Source organism: Spermophilus citellus, assembly GCF_964194105.1.
Source record: "Spermophilus citellus genome assembly, chromosome: 14".
NCBI classification, from domain to species: Eukaryota; Metazoa; Chordata; class Mammalia; order Rodentia; family Sciuridae; genus Spermophilus; species Spermophilus citellus.
Genome location: NC_138194.1, coordinates 84,553,357 through 84,575,162, shown reverse-complemented (window position 1 = coordinate 84,575,162; position 21,806 = coordinate 84,553,357). Strand labels below are relative to the sequence as shown.

General features: G+C 38.9%; 1 protein-coding gene across 4 annotated transcripts in view; it reads left to right on the top strand.

Annotated features, from left to right (window-relative positions):
- SAMD12 (sterile alpha motif domain containing 12) overlaps positions 1 to 21,806 on the top strand; it is a 392,394-nt gene that overhangs the window by 27,144 nt on the left and 343,444 nt on the right. For all 4 annotated transcript variants that reach the window (XM_081266869.1, XM_081266871.1, XM_081266868.1 and 1 more), the window contains exon 2: positions 16,644 to 16,822. In XM_081266869.1, coding sequence (XP_081122995.1) covers positions 16,644 to 16,822 — 179 coding nt within the window. The remainder of the gene's footprint in view (positions 1 to 16,643; positions 16,823 to 21,806) is intronic.

Sequence of the window (21,806 nt, the reverse complement as noted above, 5' to 3'; positions counted from 1 at the left end):
TGGAGCTGAAATGATTTCCATATAGAGTACTTCCATAGGAGGCCCTCTTCTATTCCTGAAGTACTGGATTGTCACATGTAAAGACTTCCTAAAAGATGAGGGTAATTTTTTTTTCATTCACTTGGTCTGGTGGAGAATACAGTCATCTAGTCAGTAGGATCTGTGTTACATGTGCAGATATTTATTTGCTTTATCTTTATTTATAACCTCATTCCACAGTTCCCACCAATGTTGTGTATATATTCTAAAAGCTGTCTCTTTTTTTCCCCATTTGGTTTTTAACTGAATTTCACTTAGGTTGTCTTTTTCACTTAAGATTGCATTTTCAAGTCTACGCTATGTTTATCCTTTAAAAGTGTGCAGTTAATGTTTTGTTTATTTAACAGTTGCTAAAGTTGTTAATGCCTGACACTGCTCCACTCTGGGAGGAGGGCAGAGGGGTAAAGATGGAGGACTTATGTTTACTGAACACATGGTAGGCCTCAGGCATTTTATATGTACCTCTATCAATACAAATAACAATGTGAGGGTAAAAAATAAGGTTATATTACTATTACCATTTTATAGAAAAGAAGTGATACAACTTGCCTGTCCTTAGTTATCGCATGACAGTGATAGAGCTTAGGGCTTAAATCAATGTATGTTGAGTGGGGGAGAGAGATGAATGAAAACATAAATTAAAAGTCATTTGTAAATGCTATAAAGTATCTCTGGTGTCTTTTTTGTTACGTAAAATATATATAATAATTTATTTTATGATTATAATAAAGCACATGTCTTAAGTGTTTCAATTTTGTGAATTTTATTTTTATATAGTATTTTATAACCAAAAGCAAGATACAGAACATTTTCACTGAAGGAAGTGCCCTTTACACTTTCCAATTCAGTCTTTTTGTTTCCTCCATTCTGCAGTTGAGCCCATCCACGAAATCCTTTATTTTGGCTATTATATTTTTCAGGTTTAACATTTCCATTTGTTGTGATTTTGTTTCTTGGCTGCAGCTATTTTTTCTATTTGTGTCAGAAATAATTGCTCATGGAAGCATTTTTAATTCAGCTACTTTAAAATCTTTGTCATATAATTTCACAACACTGTCATCTTGATGTTGTCATCTATTGATTGTCTTTTTCTGTTCAGTTTGATATATTTCTAGTTCTTGGATATAGGTTATTTTTGATCAAAACTTGGGTATTTTCATTTTATTTTATGAGTCTGAATCTTGTTTAAAACCTTCTGTTTTTGTTGGCTTTCTTTAACATAATTCTGCCCAGAGAAAAAAGAAGATGCAGCTGAGCTACTTACTTCCAGGTGGAGTTAGAAACCATATCCACCTTGACCTCAGTTCATGCCCAAGAGGAAGGGGCACTTTGTTATGGTTGGGTGATTTTGGAAACCCTGATTCTCCACCAGAGACACCATGGAGAAAGGAGGGCCTGGCTCTTGTCTGGGAGAGGTAAAGCTAAGCCTTGCCACATCGCAGTTGACATTGGGGGTAAGGAGGTTGATGGATGTGAAAGTCTGGGGTCTCGGCTTGACCTCCTATGAGACTGCTTTTTTTTTTTTTTTTTATTGATTATTTATCGCATTACATAGTTCATGATATATCATCTTTCATACATTAGACTCAAATTGTGCTTTGAACTCCCATTTTCACCCCAAATACAGATTGCAGAATCACATCTGTTACATATTCGCATTTTTACATAATGGCATATTAGTGACTGTTGTATTCTGCTACCTTTCCTATCCCCTACTATCCCCCCTCCCCTCCCCTCCCCTCCCATCTTCCCTCTCTACCTCCCCTGCTGTTGTTCAATTCTCTCCCTTTTTTTTTTTCCCTCCCCCTTGCCCCTCATAACCTCTTATAATTTTATGTATCCTTGAAGGTCTCCTACCATTTCCATATGCTTTCCCTTCTCTCTCCGTTTCTCTCCCCCCATTCGTCTTTGTTTACTGTAGTCTTTTCCTCATGCTCTTTCTTCCTGTTCTGTTCTTAGTTTTTCTCTTTATATCAAAGCAGACATTTGGCATTTGTTTTTTAGGGCTTGGCTAGCTTCGCTTAGCATAATCTGCTCTAATGCCATCCATTTCCCCGCAAATTCTATGATTTTGTCATTTCTTAGTGCTGCATAATACTCCATTGTGTATAGATGCCACATTTTTTTTATCCATTCATCAATTGAAGGGCATCTAGGTTGGTTCCACAGTCTAGCTATTGTGAATTGTGCCGCTATAATCATTGATGCAGCCGTATCCCTATAGTGCGCTCTTTTAAGGTCCTCAGGGAATAGTCCGAGAAGTGCGATAGCTGGGTCAAATGGTGGTTCCATTCCCAGCTTTCCCAGGAATCTCCATACTGCTTTCCAAATTGGCCTCACCATTTTGCAGTCCCACCAGCAGTGTACAAGTGTACCCTTTTCCCCACATCCCCGCCAACACTTGTTGTTGTTTGACTTCATAATGGCTGCCAATCTTACTGGAGTGAGATGGTATCTTAGGGTGGTTTTGATTTGCATTTCTCTGATTGCTAGAGATGGTGAGCATTTTTTCATGTACTTGTTGATTGATTGTATGTCCTCCTCTGAGAAGTGTCTGTTGAGGTCCTTGGCCCATTTGTTAATTGGGTTATTTGTTATCTTATTGTTTAATTTTTTGAGTTCTTTGTACATTCTGGATATTAGGGCTCTATCGGAGGTGTGGGGGGTAAAGATTTGTTCCCAGGATGTAGGCTCTCTATTTACCTCTTTTATTGTTTCTCTTGCTGAGAAAAAACTTTTTAGTTTAATTAAGTCCCATTTGTTTATTCTTGTTGTTAACTCTTGGGCTATGGGTGTCCTATTGAGGAATTTGGAGCCTGACCCCACAATTTGTAGATCGTAGCCAACTTTTTCTTCTATCAGACGCAGTGTCTCTGATTTGATACCTAGCTCCCTGATCCATTTTGAGTTAATTTTTGTGGATGGCGAGAGAAAGGGATTCAATTTCATTTTGTTGCATATGGATTTCCAATTTTCCCAGCACCATTTGTTGAAAATGCTATCCTTCCTCCATTGCATGCTTTTAGCCCCTTTATCAAATATAAGATAGTTGTAACTTTGTGGATTAGTCTCTGTGTCTTCTATTCTGTACCATTGGTCTACCCACCTGTTTTGGTACCAGTACCATGCTGTTTTTGTTACTATTGCTTTGTAGTACAGTTTGACCTCTGGTATCGCTATGCCTCCAGATTCACACTTCCTGCTTAGAATTGCTTTTGCTATTCTGGGTCTTTTGTTTTTCCATATGAATTTCATGATTGCTTTGTCTATTTCTACAAGAAATGCCATTGGGATTTTGATTGGCATCGCATTAAATCTGTAGAGAAGTTTGGGTAATATTGCCATTTTGACGATGTTAGTTCTGCCTATCCATGAACAGGGTACATTTTTCCATCTTCTGAGATCTTCTTCTATCTCTCTCTTTATGGTTCTGTAGTTTTCATTGTATAAATCTTTCACCTCTTTTGTTAGGTTGATTCCCAAGTATCTTATTTTCTTTGAGGATATTGTGAATGGAGTGGTTTTCCTTATTTCCATTTCCGAGGTTTTGTTGCTGATATACAGGAATGCCTTTGATTTATGCGTGTTGATTTTATACCCTGCCACTTTGCTGAATTCATTTATTAACTCTAGCAGCTTCTTTGTAGACTCTTTTGGGTCTGTTAAGTATATTATCATGTCATCCGCAAATAGCGATAGTTTAATTTCTTCTTTTCCTATTTTTATGCCTTTAATTTCTTTTGTCTGTCTAATTGCTCTGGCTAGTACTTCGAGAACTAAATTGAATAGAAGTGGTGATAGAGGGCATCCCTGTCTTGTTCCAGATTTTAGAGGAAATGCCTTCAGTTTTTCTCCGTTTAGGATGATGCTAGCCTGAGGTTTAGCATATACAGCTTTTACAATGTTGAGGTAAGTTCCTGTTATCCCTAGTTTTTCTAGTGTTTTGAACATAAAGGGATGCTGTACTTTGTCAAATGCTTTTTCTGCATCCATCGAGATGATCATGTGGTTCTTGTCTTTAAGTCTATTGATGTGGTGAATAGCATTTATTGATTTCCGTATATTGAACCATCCTTGCATCCCAGGAATGAATCCTACTTGATCATGGTGCACAAGTTTTCTGATATGTTTTTGTATTCGATTCGCCAGAATTTTATTGAGAATTTTTGCATCCAAGTTCATTAGAGATATTGGTCTGTAGTTTTCTTTCTTTGAAGTATCTTTGGAAATCAATGATAAAAGAGACTGCTTTATTGGGAGTAGTGGGATACCTTATTAAGGTCCAGTGAGGGTAGAAGTCTTTATATCCTGCCTCTGTTAGTATAGATGCTAAGGTCACATTTCTTTCTGTAGTGTTTGAGTAGAGCAGTTGCTGTCTGAAAGTTTTCTATCTTTCTAGGCAGCCCCTCTTCTGGTTCTTTCTCTTGTCATTTGTACTCATTGGCATTTCCAGGTGTCTTCACCTTCAAGTCTAGAGTGTATGAGGTGAAAAAAAAAAAAAAAAGAAAAGAAAGCCCAAGAACCCACTATCATGTCATTCCTCTAGTTTCAAATTATTTAGATAATCTGCCTTTTCTCTCCTGTTCAGTCTTCTTATTTGACTTATTTATAGTGTCTGTCATTTTTATTTTGGTGGGATGGATTGAGGGGAAAAAAGAGTAGCTGGCATGCAGTGGAGGAAAGTAGTATTCATTAAAAAAAACTTTGTTCAATTCATAAATATAGATAGATGTGTTTGGGCACTGGGTCACAAGATGGAATCTGTTTCTTTTAGTATAATGGTTAAAAACGTTTTTAAGTCACCAGTGTAGACCACGTATTGCTTTTACAGTCTGTTACCAGAACCCCCTGTCTACAGTTTCAACAGAACCTCCAAGTGTAACTGCTTATGTTTTCTCTTGTTGAATAAGAAAAGTTTATGTGCCTTAGAGATTGTCTGCTGATGCTGAAATACATAATTCAAGCAACATTGTAATGTCTACTCCATTTAGATTATCTAGTCCTGGTATTATGGGTAGGACAGGTGAATTTGATGTGGTGATTACACTTAAGTAGCTTTTGGGGAATGGATTTCCCTTATAACAAATATTTTACAAAGATGAAATCGTTTCTGTTGGCAAGCAAACCAGAGTGAGTGTGCATCATGTGGCTGAGGGAGGTCAATATCCTGATACAGGGGCATGTGGTTTGAACATCCAGGTAGGATGGACCATCATCTGGGTCCATTTCCAAGGGTCACACTATTCTTTGTCTTCTTGTAAAGACAAATGGATATGTTTTATGGGTCTAGTCCTTCACTATCCCCATTATTTCTTTACATTGATGGAGTGTCTTCCTTCTCCTATTTGCATGAAAGAGAGGAGTTTTCCATTTCTAGTTACTTAGACTTGCTGAGGATGTACATCTTATCATTTAATGCTGCTGAACTCTGTTGAAAGTTTGTATCTTAACCCTATTTTGTGTGGGGGGGATTTACTTTTTAAATCTATATATGACAGTGGAATGCATTACAATTCTTATTACACATATAGAGCACAATTTTTCATATCTCTTGTTGTATACACAGTATATTCACACCAACTCATGTCTTCATACTGTACTTTGGATAATAATGATCATCACATTCCACCATCATTAATAACCCCATGCCCCCTCCCTTCCCTTCTAACCCCTCTGCCCAATCTAGAGTTTGTCTATTCTTCCCATGCTCCTCCTACTCCCTATCCCACTATGAACCAGCCTCCTTATATCAAAGAAAACATTCGGCATTTGTTTTTTTTGGGATTGGCTAATTTCACGTAGCATTATCTTCTCTAACACCATCCATTTACCTGCAAATGTCATGATTTTATTCTCTTTTATTGCTGACTAATATTCTATTGTGTATATATGCCATATTTTTTTATCCATTCATCTATTGAAGGGTATCTAGTTTGGTTCCACAGTTTAGCTATTGTAAATTGTGCTGCTATAAACATTGATGTGGCTGTGTCCCTGTAGTATGCTGTTTTTAAGTCCTTTAACCCTATTGTTTTGATAAGGAGAAAAGAACTTCTACCTGTATTTAGAGAGTTTAAGTTTTAGCATCTTATATGGAAAGCTGTATTTAGCTGACCAATGAGAGGTTAAAAATCATATTTTGGCTCTTTAGACCTTGACCCAAATAATAAAATTAAATACAAGTGAGCTCATTTAAATTTCCTGGAAATGGAGGAGTGTGAAACAAATCAGAGGCTAGTCATGCAAAGACCTGTGAGTTCTTCCTCAATGTTGTTAGGGTGGAAGGTGCTGGGTTCTACCATATCTTGGTGTCCTCCAGGATGTGGTACACTCTACTCTAGATCAAGGGTCAGCAAGTATGTTATGTAGAAGGCCAGCCAGTAAACATTTCACTCATCAATGACCACATGGTCTCTGCCTCAATTATTCACCAATTGTAGCCCCAAATTAGACATAGGTAACACATAAATAAGCATGGCTGTGTTTCATTAAAACTTTATGAACACTGGAATTTGAATTTTGTACAATTCTCTTGTGTTACAAATATTCTCCCTTACATTTTCTCCTCAATCATTTAAAAATGTGAACCCTATTTTTGAATAACAAGCCATATGGAAATGGGGAAGGCTGGATTTGGTTGATAGGACAGTTTTCTGACCTCTGTCCTGGCAGACGTTTTCTGGGTAGTTTCCTTTGCCCAAGGAGACATTACACTTCCTTCTATTAACTAAACCCAAGCCTGTGTTCCTTAGACAAACATTTCTGGTGCACTCGATATATTTTTCATATGAAAACATCAGTGATCTGATTGATTCTAATAAATATGTTTTCATTCATTCATGTAAAAATTTTCATGAATGATCATGGCAATTTTGAGGGACACCAGAAGACCTCCAGCTGAATAAAGCTTTGCCCTCAGATCTTCACAGTGTCATCTGGATTGATTCCACCTCTAATGGTAATGTCTCTTAATAGCAGCATATATTTATAATGGACCTCAACTTCTATCATGATAGGAATTATGAAATCTGGGTTAAAATATTTCCCTGGGATATTAGTTTTCTTTTCTCCTTCTTTAAAAGCAAGCTAATTAATTATATTATCAGTTGAAATGGAATTATGTGGGCTGGGGATGTGGCTCAAGTGGTAGCACGCTTGCCTGGCATGCGTGCGTCCCGGGTTCGATCCTCAGGACCAAATACAAAGATGTTGTGTCCGCCAAAAACTAAAAAATAAATATATTAAAATTCTCTCTCTCTCTCTCTCTCTCTCTCTCTCTCTCTCTCTCTCTCTCTCTCTCTCTTTTAAAAAAAGAAATGGAATTATGTGTCATTGTGCAATAGTTCATCTGAAAGTCGTGGAAGAACTCACAATGGTTTAATAAGCAGACGATTACTTTTCTCATATAGTATCTGGTCCGGAGGTGGGCATTAAAGACAAAGTTTGACTAGTCCAATGATGCTGGAGTCAATGTGGCTGTTAGTCATTTGACTTTCTCTCAAGGTACAGCCCAAAGGTTGCAAAATGTCTGGGGCCAGTCTGGACACCTGCAGTCAAGGTAGTACAAAAGGGCAGGATGTATTAAGACCTGTTTTTGTCAGTTCTAGTACTACTTTTCCCCATCAAACGTCTTATGTTCTTAGGCAATGACCTGTTCTTACCCACTTTTAGATTCAAGGAAGACTGGGAAATTTAGTATTTTACTTTGTAGCCCTCTCGCAGGAGATGACTGAGACTGTTAGGAATGTGCTGCCAATCAAAAGTGTCCACTAAAAAAAGTTGTAGACCTTTTGTGATGCTCAGATTACTTCTGCAGAGTCTCTTCTGAACTTGAATCCAGAATTTAATACATGAGCCATCTCCATTAAACAGATATTAGAGGGTCTTCTATATGTACATTATATGAAGGAGGTGTGAAAGGAGAACCATGTCCCCCAGGACCTTCGTCTCTTGCTAGATCTAGCAAGACATCTACCTGAATCTTTAAACAAACCATCTCATTTCTAATAATGAATTATGGGGAATTGGAGTATATTTGTTTCATTTAGTAATATTCCTTGGGTGCAGAATGTGTACAATTGTTTATCTAGGCTTTGCATGTACACAGATGAATAAGACAGTCTGCTGTGCAGGTGGCAGTCAAGAAAATCAGTATTTGGGGGACAGCACTATGATTCTGTGATTTAACATATTTTTGGTGAATTATACAATTATGTTAGAAGCAATTATTATTTGCTCTTTTGAAAAAAGTACAAGTTATTCATAAGAAGACAGTGGCAATGAGTATGATTAAAAAGATATCTTTCATATCTATGCTCATCCTCTAAACAATAATTGGGTACCTACTGGAAGTTAGTTACTTGGCTACACCCTAGGTCAGAAAAGCTCAATGATTAGTAAAGTGCTTCCACGGACTCCTAGTTATAGGCTAGGCACACGTATTAATAAATATTTGCAATTCATGGTGCATACACATGGAGACACATTCAGATCCTCTAGTAAGAAAAAGAGGTAAATTATCAACATTGATTAGGAGGATATATTGGGTGCAAGATTAATTAAAGCTTTACAGTGACAAAAAAGCAAAAATATTTCCTGAAGGGTTTATCCATGCAAATCATCAAAGGACCAAGTATATCATATATAAAATAATTGGTTCTATCTAAGCAGAGGTGCATTAAGCATTTCAGGGAGCTGGGAGAGGATTCTGCATGGTGGGAGTGGAGGAACCATAGGTACAGGACCCAGGTCATCTCGTGTGTTTGGGAGTGTTTGCACACCTCCCTCTTCAAGGCAGAGCTTCATCAGAATAAAGGAACTTTTAACTTGAACACAGCTCCATCCCTTGCTTCACAAGGGAGTTGTGGAGTGAGTGGGGATTGGAAGGACTGGAAAGTCACTTGACTTCTTGGTGAGGAAGACCTCTTCTCCCTGATGAATACAGTAGTGCTGGTGGATCCCTGGGCTCCTAGAGCATCATCAAGAAGAGGCACTTCCAGGCAGTCTGTTCCTGCAACTGTTACCAGCATCACACCAGAAGGGCATCCATCCAAGGGCAGGCCCCGGGGGGCCCAGGATCACTTCTAGCAGTCAGAAGCCCTTTCTGCCATTAGGCTGGGACATGTTTTAGAAAAAAATTTTCTCTCCAGAAAATCTCTAAAGTACTCTGATGCTGCTGAACTGTATTCTTCACACACACATAGCATGCTGTCTTGGGTGCTCATCTGTGTTGTATGCATTGAGATTTCATCCCTGTTTAAGGTTAACAGGATTTCATGGTATGCATCACATTTCGTTTATCCACCTTTCATATGTACGGAAGTACACAAAAAAAATCTGTTGTAGCTGAAAATCACAAAGAGATCATTGATGAAAAAACAAACTTTTGAATAAAGATATCTTTGGAACTTGTCTTTCCATTTACTGAGACAATTGGGTGTTAAAATGAGAGGGAGTAGGTTTTTTTTTTTTTGGTTTTAGTTTTGTTGTTAAAATTTTTGTTGGTTAAAATATACATAAAATATTTGTTACTTTTTTATATCTTTATTTAATTAATTTATTTTATGTGGTGCTGAGAATCAAACCCAGTGCCTCTCACATGCTAAAGAAGCACTCTACAACTGAGCTTCAACCCCAGCCTCACTCAAACCATTTTGTTTTGTTTTGTTTTCTGGGTACTGGGAATTGAATTCAAGGGCACTCAGCCACTGAGCCACATCCCCAGCCCTATTTTGTATTTTATTTAGAGACAGGGTCTCACTGAGTTGCTTAGCACCTTGCTTTTTGCTGAGGCTGGCTTTGGACTCATGATCCTCCTGCCTCAGCCTCCCAAGCCGCTGAGATTACAGGCATGAGCCACCACACCTGGCTCAAACCATTTTAAGTGTACCTTCCAGTGGCATTTATTACATTCACATTGTGTATAACCATTACTACTACCCGTCTCCAAAGCCATTTCTTTATCTGAAACTGGAACACTACACATATAACTGCCAGATACTCCTCATTTTCTCACACCCAAATCCTAGGTTAACTACTGTTCTATTTTCTGTCTCTGTGGATTTGTCTACTCTAAATTCCTTATATAAGAGGAATACTACAATATTTGTCTTTTTATGTATGGATTATTTCACTTAGAATGATGTCCTCAGTGTTCATCTATGTTGTAGTATGTTCATTTCTGTTAAAGGCTGAGAAATATTTCATTGTATGTGTTTCAGTCAGGTTTTTCGATGCTATGACTAAGAGACCTAACTAGAACGACTTTACGGAGGAAATGTTTATTTGGGGGCTCATGATTTCAGAGGTCTCAATCCACAGAGAGCATGTTCCATTCCTCGGGGTTTGAGGTGATGCAGAACATCATGGTGGAAGAGTGTAGTGGAAGCAGCTCACTTGATGATCAGTAAGCAGACAGAGAGGTCTCCACTTGCCAGTTACAAATTTATACCCAAAACCATACCTCCATGTCCCACCTCCTCCAGCCACACTCTGATGCTTCAGCTACTGCTCAGTTAATCCCTATCAGGGGAATCATTCACTGATTGGGTCAAGATTCTCACAATTCAATCATTTCTTCTCTGAACCTTCTTGCATTGTCTCACAGGTGAGCTTTTGGGGGAACACCTCATATCCATAACAGTTTATATGTTTATCTGTTCTTCCATCGATGGGCATTTGGTTTGTTTCTACCTTGTACTTAGAATACCTCCTAATTTTTTTTTCACACCTTCTCCCCATTAAATCAAACTCTCATACTTCCAACACTCTGCTCAAACTGATCTCTCTATTTAAAAAGTTTTGCTCCACCCCAGTTTTGCTTCCTTTTATTAGGAAACTAACACCTACACCCTTTATGGGTCAGCTCAGATCTATTCCTTGGAAAGCCTTCTAGGAGTCTCTGGCTACCAGAGCAAGAACCTTTAGCCTGTACTGCCTCATGCTCACCACGCCCAGGTGCCTCATCCTACTGAAGCATTGAGCATGTCCACTAAATTGATCCACCTTCCTCCCCACCACAGTTGTAAGCTCCTGGAAGGCAGTTACCATCTCCTACTCATTGCTTGGTCTCCACTCCACTTAAATGCCTATTACTCCAAGAACCTGGAGTAATAGGCATTTAAGGAGAACCTGGCATGTAATAGGCATCTAAGGAACCTTTGATCCAATGCAGAATGAAACAGAAATCTCCTCTTCCCACAATCTTGCTTTATATCGGAAGGAACTTTCCTGCTAGTAAAAAACTGGTGCTCAAAAATGTCAGGTATCCTTTGCTGTAGAATTGAGTTGTCTTGCATTAAGAATTTGAAGAAAGAACCTAAAGAATGGGAGAAAAATCTTTGCAAGCTACTCTTCTGACAGTTATTAATATCTAGAATATACAAAAACCTCAAAAAAACTTAACAAAGCCCACAAAAAAAACAATAAGTGAGCAAATGAATTAAATACTTCTCAAATACAAAATACAAGTGGCCAATCAACACATGGAAAAAATTTTCAATGACATTAGCAATTAGGAAAATGCAAATCAAAACTACACTGAGATTTCATCTTACACCAGTCAGAACAGCAGTTATCAAGAATGCCAACAATAATAAATTCTGGAGAGGATGTGGAAAAAAGGAACACTTTCACACTATTGGTGAGACTGTAACTTAGTGCAACTAATATGGAAATCAGTATGAATGTTCCTCAAAAGAATAGAAAAGGAACCACCATATGACCTAGCTATACTATCTCTCAGTATTTATCCTGAAGAACTAAAGTCATTTCACCATGCATATCATGTCTACAGCAACATAATTCACAATAGCCTAACTGTGGAATCAGCTTAGGTGTCCATCAATGGATGAAAGGATAAAGAAAATGTGAAACATATACATAGTGGAGTTTTATTTTGCCATAAAGAAAAATAAAATTATGTCATTTGCAGAAAAATGGCTAGAACTTGAGAACAATTATTTTAAGCAAAATAAGTCAAACTCAGAAGGTAAAGAGATGTGTTTTATATGTGGAAAGTATAGAGGAAAAGGGAAAAGAGAGGTGTGGGGGTAGATCTCATGAAAATCAAAGGGAAATCACTAGACTAAACAGAACAGGGGGATGGAGAAGAGGAGGAAAAGGAGAAATACTGGGGAATAATATTGGCCAAATTATAGTGTTATATTGTGTGCATATATAAATATGTAACAATAAATCCCACCATTATGTACAACCTTAATGCACCAAAAAATTGGGGAAAAAATGACTAAATATTCTGCAAAAAAAAAAATGTCAGGTATCTAAAACTGGGAGGCAGAATAATGATTTTTGTGGGGTGGGAGTACCAGGGATTGAACTTGGGGGCACTCAACCACTGAGCCCTATTTCGTGTTTTATTTAGAGACAGGGTCTCACTGAATTGCTTAGCACGTCACTTTGTGCTGAAGCTGGCTTTGAATTTGCAATCCTCCTGCCTCAGCCTCCTGAGCCACTGGAATTACAGGCAGAATAATGATTTTTGACTCCAACACACATTGCCTTATTCTTCACAGAAATATTTTAATCCTCCATCACTATTCCCTCTGAGACTGCAAGCCCAGTAGTTGATTTAGGTTTTTGTGCTTGGACTTGGTTATTTAAAACTGTTTCTCACCCCCTTTGTTTTGTTTTCCCTGAAATTTCATGTCTCTAATGTTTTAAAATCAAGCAGCTCTCCAATGGCTTCTTGTAGGGCGTGACCTTCTTCTCTTTGCTCATCATGTAAAAGATGCCCCCATCTCTTCTGTCCTCATCACTACACTTTCTTGTTTTCAGTCTAGCTATTTACTCAATTTGGTGGGCTCAGTCCCTCATGGGTCAACTTCAAAACCCTCCCCACCTTCTCCTTATCTTCCCAGTCACTCTTGTACCTACCAGAGTTCTATTTCTTGAACTGGCTCTGCAGCCAGGTCAGGATCTGTACCTGAATTGCTTCCAGTGTCACTCAGTTCAAAGGTCGCTAACATTAAATTCATACAAATGTAGAATTAAAATCCAAAACAGATTTTACAGCATTGCTCTTTAAACATTGAGGCAAAATCTTTCACTGTGTGCGTGTGCATGTGCGGGGTGTGTGTGTGTGTGTGTGTGTGTATTCTAGCATTATTTTGAGTTGTCATCTTGAAGCTGCCAACTTTTTTTTTATGTGCAAAAAAATTGGAAACCAGGTACATGGCCGGTGAAACTGTGGAGTGATCACAGTGGAATGGAACCTCTTTTAGGGAGAGGGAACCTCTTTAGCCAGAGGTGAAGGAAGTATATAAGTCTGCTTTGATGAAGGGTGATGGGGGAAGGGAAGAGGAGGTATTGGAAGTTACCAGAAGTTCCCTGGTATTCTTAGCCCCTGATTCCCAGGCAGAAAGCAATCAGGGTTAATACTGTTGAGAAAGATGAACAGCAGACATGTTTCTTTTCCTCTTTAATGTCTAAATCTTTCCCATGCCAAACTGCCATCTCCCTACAGAAGCGCACCTTTTAAAATTAATCAAGATTTTGTATGTTTAATTGAATATGGATTGTAATGAGGCCACTCCTTGACTTGGAAAAACAGTGATTAACCTCATATTTTTACAGGTTTTGGCTACCAAGTTCTTTCCACCACTGCCTAATTTGGACATTGTAGATGGTTCCCTGGCACTGATTCTGCCCCGGCCCTATTGAGTATGGGTCATGTGTTTTGGAGAATTGTCCCTAGCTAAAGGTCAGTTGGTTTAGGAGTAACCCTGTCTTCACTGCCTGGGTTTTATTCAGTGATGATCATGTGATTTACTCCTGGCCAATGAGAAAAGAAGCAATATTGGAGGAGGTTTAGGGAAAACAAGACCCTGATCAGACAGGCTCTCTTTGTTGCAAGATAAAAACCAGAGGCTTGTAACTCTTGAGTACTCTAAGGGTCTCCAAGTCTAGGATAAAGGTGGTGCTCTGAGTAGCCACATGAGAGAGATGGAAAAAAGAAAAATCCAAGGTTCTTCACGACACTTTGAGCCAAAAATCAACCAACTCTATACTTGTGCTATGATTGGACTTCCTGTAATGAAAACTAATATATTTTCTTACTGTTTGATCCAGTTTCAATTTTCTCATCTCTTACTTGAAATCATGTACATCCTAAATGATCCATGATCTTTATGACCTTCCATAGACACCTGTGTCGACTTTTGTGGCCAGAACCTGCCTTGAGCCTCATTTCCCTTATCTGAGAAATGAATATAATTGTGTCTCACAGAGTTTTCCCCAAAGATTTTTTGAGAACCAGAAAAAAACCTGAGGGAGGCCACACAAACTGATACATACCAAGTGTTTATTGTGTACCACAAAGTAGGCTGATTTCTTTGCTTTAGGAAGCTTACAGAACAGGAGAAGAGAAATTCACAGGTAATGACTTTATGGTATAAATAAGATCACATTGCATAAGAACCTCTGTACAATCCATTTTTTTTTTAGCTCATTCTTATTTAGATTTCTTTTCAAGATCGTATTTGTTGAGTGCTTACTATTCCAGGAACATGACCTAACATGGGGAGGATGGAAGAGTGGGATGAGAAAGGGGACAAAGAGAAAGCGTTTTTGAAGGATTTGCATGTAAGCCAAACCCCGAATGACAAGTAGGAATCAGGTGAAGAATAGGGAACAACATTCCAGGCAAGGAAATATGTATAAAGTCTAGGAGGTAAGAAGGAACTTGGTGAAGGGCAAAGGAGGCATGTGTCCAAAGTAAGTGGATGAGGAATAACGTGGTGGAAGATGGAAGTTGGAAAGATAAAAAGGAGACAGATGATGAGGGCCTTGCTAGCCAAGTTTAAGATTTTGGAATTATAAAAGTGTGAAGCCAGACCATTAGGAAGTTTTAAGCAGAAGAGTCTTTCCCCCACTTCCCCTCACAGTTAATTTTAATGGATCTTCAGGGTTGAGGAAGAGCTCTTGGATTAGTTTGGCAGATTGGATGTGAAACATGGGTCGTTTGGGCCAGGATGACAGTGGCGGTGGAGATGGTGGGAGCCATGGATCTGAGCTTTGGGTGCAGAGCTCCTGGATGCAGTGATTGAAGGAAAGGATGTGGTGAAGCATGGCGAGAGTGACGCGTGCTGATTCTCCATGGCTCCTCAGTTTCTGTGTGCATAAATCGAGAAGACTGGAGAAAGCCATTTTTTTTGTACAATAACTAAAGTTCAGTTTAGATTATATTAAGTTTGAGGCATCTGCCATGTGTTGACATAGAGTCTGAGCAGCACTCCTCAGGTCTGTCCAGGCTGGAGTGAAAATTGGAGTCACCTGCACATTCATTGCATCAAGAGCCATGGGGACAGATGGCCCCTGTTAAGGAGGAAGTGGAGAATGGAAGGGAAAGGTCCTACCTGACTTTGGGAAGCCTTCCCTCAAGGTGAAACATTCTTCAGAAGCCAGGGGAAGAGGAGGCCTGGGTACCCAAAATCCTCACCCAGGACTTTGAATCTCAGAAGCTGGTTAAGAGGAAGAATGGTGAGGAAGGAGGGGGCCAAAGATATTGGGTAAAATGAGATTACCAACAAATCAGTCTTGAGGGAGAGGGTGTGTGAGTGGTGGTATGTGTGTAAGTGTGTGTGTGTATGTGTGTGTGGGGGGTTAAGTATTTGACCTTAAATTATCTGGGGTCAAAGGGAAGGGGATGAGGATGGGAACTGAAATTTGAAGGGTTGGGGTCATACAGAGGCAAAATACTTTCTCATAGACCTCAAAACACACATTCCTGTCACATGCACTTGGAGACACACACACACACACACACACACACACACACACACACGGGAGTCATGTATGGTTCTTGTAACATTGACTGCTATTTCTTTGCTAATACTGGGAACACAGGAGGAGATGAATACAGATTTGTTGAGTGAATAAATACCCCAGAAAATAAACTTTAGGTTTTGTTTGTGAGGGTATGCATGTTAGAGATGTGGGGAGAGTAAGATGAAAAAATGCAAGCCACTGGGGCTTGTCTCTGCTGATCTCTTCACTCTGGTCTTTTCCTTCTCTTTCCCATAGCAGTGATGACTGTTTTAAAAAATCATTAGTTCTTTTTTCTGCCTCTTCTTAGCTTGTGAGTTTTTTGAGGATAGCTTCTGTCCTACTTAAGTGCATGGTTCCGGGACCTGCCCCATGATTGGCACATAGTAAATGCTTATTAAATATTCATTGACTGAAAGGAAGAGGGTGGACTTAAGTGGATATTTGGAGAATACAGAAGATTCAGAAAGGGACAGGAATGAGCACTTTTCAGATGTAAGCAGAGATATAAGCTAAATGCAATAATTGAATGTATTAGAAGCAGTCATGAAGCTGCCTAATTTGGGATTCTCATCAGAAATGTGAGGATTGCTAACTTGCTCAACTTGCAACTGGTTGCATTTAAGTCTCCCTGACTTTCAAGCTCAGGGTTCCCTACTGCCCCATACTCCTTCCTCATTCTGTTACTTCCCACAGTTATACTACGTCTTAACTCACAGATGTCTTTTTGCTTCCCATTTAGGCCTGATGAGATACTTTCTGTCTTGGACACTTTCTTTGTGTGAGTTGTTTTCTGAGTCCTATTTGTCCCTTTTTCCTAGCTCTCCACTGTGGTTTGAATCCACGGGGTATTGATCACCCTTCCCGGGCTGAAGGTATTAAACTGCAAATTGAAGGTGAAGGTGTGGAGTCTCAATCCATTAAAAGCAAAAATTTCCAGAAGGTGCCTGATCAAAAAGGAACCCCCAAGCGACTGCAGGGAGAAGCTGAGACGCCTAAGGTAGGTAATAAGCCAGTTAACGAAGGTTTCTGAAGCTGTAGTTCCTGCAACTGCAGACTCTCTTGTGGTTCAGCCACAGAGAAGACCTGATGCTACTCTCACTAAGCACTGTCGTATCTTGGGTTAAAGGAGCACAGCATCTTGATATGTAATAATAAATGAAAATATTGACTGCCTTCCCTTTGGATGGAATTGAAACACATTTGTGGTCAGTCTAATAGTGTGGGGCTCTGAGCTATGGGTTATAGAGAAGGATGTCTTAGACTTGAAGCTGAAAGATTGAACTTCCTGGCTTAGAGTTAACCCTTCATGATGGGTAAATCACAGGACTCCCTGAGGCTCAGGCTCTGTATCTATAGAGTGGGAATCATAAACCTACCTCCTTTGTCAGGTTGAGCTGATCGGATGATTGTGTGCTTATGGAAGTGTTTTGTAAAAGCCCGAGTATGAGGGTCTTTTGCTGAAAAATTAATTATAATAACTCACATTTTATGAAATATATATGTTTGCAGGCACTGTTGGAAGGAATATTGATGTACTGGCTTATCTGTGTCCCAGAACCATCCTATGAGGTGGATGATAGTAAACAGATCCTTAATTAGTGGAAGATAAAATTGACCTATTTTGCTATAGGATACTTAGTTCTTTTTAGTCTTCTCTTTAAATGTAGGTACCAAAAAACTGACAAAATATTTATTGGTAAAGATACCAAAATGTGGGTTTTGAGGATAGGTGATTCTTTGCTGAGGACAGCCTCTTCTAAGAGCTACCTGTGTTGGAACTGGCACTATTTAGATTTTTGTCTGAAGTCAGTGAAGATGTTGGTGCATAGTGATGAAGGTGTTCCTTTCAGTTTTTCTGTTGGAAATTGAGGGAATTCGTCTTCACATAGCATTTGGTCTCTCCCTTTCATGTAGTCCTTGCAGGAGAATTTCCTTTCATAGGTTTGTTGAGCAAATCTACACGTTCCAACCTTGGACAGCAAATGTAAGCACCCAAGAAATATCTTAAGTAGGAAAGTCACTTGGCTGTCCTCTAATAACTCAATCCTGTCTCCTCCACATAATGTGGCCCAAATTAAAATCACAGTGGATTGTTTTTACCTACATTTTTGAGTAGGCGTTATTATTGCTCCCTTCTTGAGCTTGGATAATTAAAAACCGATGGCATTATTATGTATGTCTGTGTGGGTGTGTGGCAGGAAGTGGGGAATGATTAGTGAGGAAGATACTGCAGAGACTTTGCACTAGACTTCTTAGATGACAAGCTGTACCTCATAGGAAATGGCTGATGATCATTCACGTTTGGTTTGTGAGCAGAGTTGGAAACAAGTGAACCAATGACATCTAAACTTGATCAATCTTTGGGGGCCACACAGAAGTCTTGAAAGAGCCAGGAAAACAAATACCCCCAGGGTCTTCTTTGGCTAGGAAGATAAATCCAATTTGTCTGAGTAAGATCGTTTCAAATGAATGGTTCAAATATTAAAAATCAGAGTGTCAAAGAAAAGTATGGGTATTTCATTTTAATTCAACTTTAAACACTTCCAAATTATCTTTTTTATTTGCCCCCAAAATTGGCAATATAAAAAATTGATTCCAATCCAATATGACTTCATTACTCTTGAATTATTTTGAATATGTGATTTTAGAGAATATTCTGAATTTTTGTATCACAGTTCTTTGTCTTGGCCTGTAGATCCCTTCATGGCTGATTTGTTGATAACATAATTCTTTGGTAATATAAAAGTTGAGGGAGTGGAGTTGTAGCTCAGTGGTAGAGTGCTTGTGTCGCACGCATGAGGCACTGGGTTTGATCCTCAACACTATATAAAAATAAATAAAGATATTGTGTCCCAAAAAAGTGTTTAAAAATATTTACATGTAAAAGTTGATAATGAACCTTTCTTTAGGAATGGGCCACATATTAGAAAGAAGCCAGATTCACTTTGTCCAAATTATCTATAATAAAACCCCCTAGTAGAGATGGAAGATTTTAGGGTCTTCACATGAATGTCATATTGATGGCTGAATAGACCTAGAAACTTTGGTAAAACTCAGACAAGGTAATTGCCCATTTCTTATGGAGAACTAGATGGTAAATGTAGTTGCTGGGGAGACAGAATCGGAAGCACCCTCTGGGATTACTGTGGGCTCTGTCAGTATCACACACCCTGAAGTTTCTGTCCTGTAGACAATGTGAGCTTGTTTTGTGCATGTGCAAACATACTTACATTTTCTCTTCTGTCCCATTTAGAGGGCTAGTGGGGTTTGAGGCACCTTCTTTCCTTTTGAGTGGGAAATTTAATCTCTAGTAATTTGATCTATTCTAAACTTACGTTAAAAAAAAAAAAAACCTGTGGCTAGAAGTGCATGCATTTAAAGCTAATCAGTCATGTAAATTGGTACAGTTTTTCTAGAGAACAGTCTGAATGGCAGTTATTAAAATTTTAAATGTATGTAATTTTGGAGCCAGTAAATCCCTCTCTAGATACTCATGCTAAGGAATTAATCATCAGATACTCAAGATGGCTGCAGGAGAACAGTCACTGTGAGCTGTTTGTGATTGTGCATGATGTGGATCGCCTTTTCTCATTAGGCTGATATTAGATGTTACACTGGTCATGTATTCCTGTATGAACATACGAAAGTTATGTCCAATTCATTCTATTGCCTTTACCATCCTTCCCCTTTGTCTAATCTAGTGAATTTCTATTCTCTCTGACCCCCCACCCCCACCCCCGTCACACTTGCTGCTTATTGTGAGTTAGCATCCACATATCAGAGAGAACATTTAGCAAATGTTTTTTTGGGGATTGGCTCATTTCACTTAGAATGATATTCTCTAGTTCCATCCACTTACTGGCAAATGCCATGATTTCATTCTTCTTTATGGCTCAGTAATATTCCATTGTGTATATCTACTGCATTTTCTTTATCCATTCATCTGTTGAAGGATACCTAGATTGGTTCCATAGCTTAGTTATTGTAAATTGAGCTGCAATAAATTCTGCTGTGGCGGCCTCACTATAGTATGCTGATTTTAAGTCCTTTGGGTATATGCTGAGGAGTGGGATAACTGGGTCAAATGGAGGTTCCATTCCAAGTTTTCTGAGGAATCTCCACACTGCTTTCCAGAGTGGTTGCACCAATCTGCTGTCCCACCAGCAATGCATGAGTGTACCTTTTCCCCCACCTCCTCACCAACATTTATTGTTACTTGCATTTTTGGTAATTGCCATTCTGACTGGAGTGAGATGAAATCTCAGTGTATTTTTTTATTTATATATGATAGCAGAATGCATTACAATTCTTATTACACATATAAGCACAATTTTTTATATCTCTGGTTGTATACACAGTATAGTCAAACTAATTTGTGTCTTTGGATAATAATGATCATCACATCCCACCATCATTAATTACTCCATGCCCCCTCCCTTCCCCTCCAACCCCTCTGCCCTATCTAGAGTTTGTCTATTCCTCCCATGCTCCTGCTCTCTATCCCACTATGAATCAGTCTCTTTATATCAAAGAAAATATTTGGCATTTGTTTTGGGGGGATTGGCTAACTTCACTTAGCATTAAATGTGATTGATCAACAAATATATGAAAAATGCTCCACATCTCTAGCAATTAGAGAAATGCAAATTAAAACTACACTGAATTGCTAAAGATGTTGAACATTTTTTCATATATTTGTTGACCAATCACATTTCTTCTGTGAAGTGTCTATTCAGTTCCCATGCCCATTTATTGATTGGTGTGTGTGTGTGTGTGTGTGTGTGTGTGTGTGTGTGTGTTTGGTGTTTTTTTTAATTCTTTATATATCCTAGAGATTAATGCTGTATCTGGTGCAGGTGGCAAAGATTTTTCTCCTATTCTGTAGGCTCTCTCTTCACGTTCTTGATTGTTTTCTTTGCTGTGAAGAAGATTTTTAGTTTGATACCAGCCCCATTTATTGATTCTTGATTTTATTCCTAAGACTTTAGGAGTCTCATTGAGGAAGTTATTTCCTGACATGATACAGAGTTAGGCCTACTTTTTTTTCTAGTGGGCAGAGGGTCTCTGGTCTAATGCCTATGTCTTTGATCCACTTTGAGTTGAGTTTTATTCAGGGTGAGAGATAGGGGTCTAATTTCATTTTGCAACATATGGATTTCTAGTTTTCCCAGTGCCATTTGTTGAAGAGACTATCTTTTCTCCAGTGTATGTTTATGGTACCTTTGTCAAGTATGAGATAACTGAATTTAGGTGGGTGTGTCTGTGTCTTCTATTCTAGGGCACAGCTTTTTTGCCTCTGATTCACATGGGGCATGCACAGCTGCTACAGGTGAGATTGAGGTAAGGGTGTGTCTCTGATACAGAGAAGGCACAGCCTCTTTCCCAGCAGCCTTTTGTACCATTCTAGTCATTGGGCTTAATGCCAAGTCACAGGTCTTGCAGACCAGATGGAGTTCCACATTACAGTTTCCAAGAAAACAACCCTGTGGGAGACAGGTCCTTCCTAGACAGGCCCAGCCCTGAGGTTTCCTAACCCTTTACTTACTCAGCACTTTGGAGAAGACTGCTAGGAATGGTGCTTTAGCACAGGTAGAACTTGACCTGTGCTATAAAGTATGGGTAGAATTCAAAAACATAGCACCAAGAATAGAAGGTGCCCTTAGCAATGATGCCTAAGCATCGTGATCCAAGGTGAGGCAGTGGATCGGTCAGGTTCTCTTAGAGTCAGTGTTTATGTTGTAGAAATTGAAGCCATATCAGTTGGCTAGGGGCAAGCTGTATGGGATTTGGATGTCTAAACAAAGAACATAGATTTACTTTCTACCAGCGTTGTCCAATATGGAAGCCACTAGCCATACATGGCTTTTAAATTTATTAAATTGAATAATATGAAAAAAATCATTTCTGTGATTATCCCAGTGACTTTTTAGGAGCTTAGATAACACATATGTCTAGGGCACACATGTTTTGGACAGTGTGGA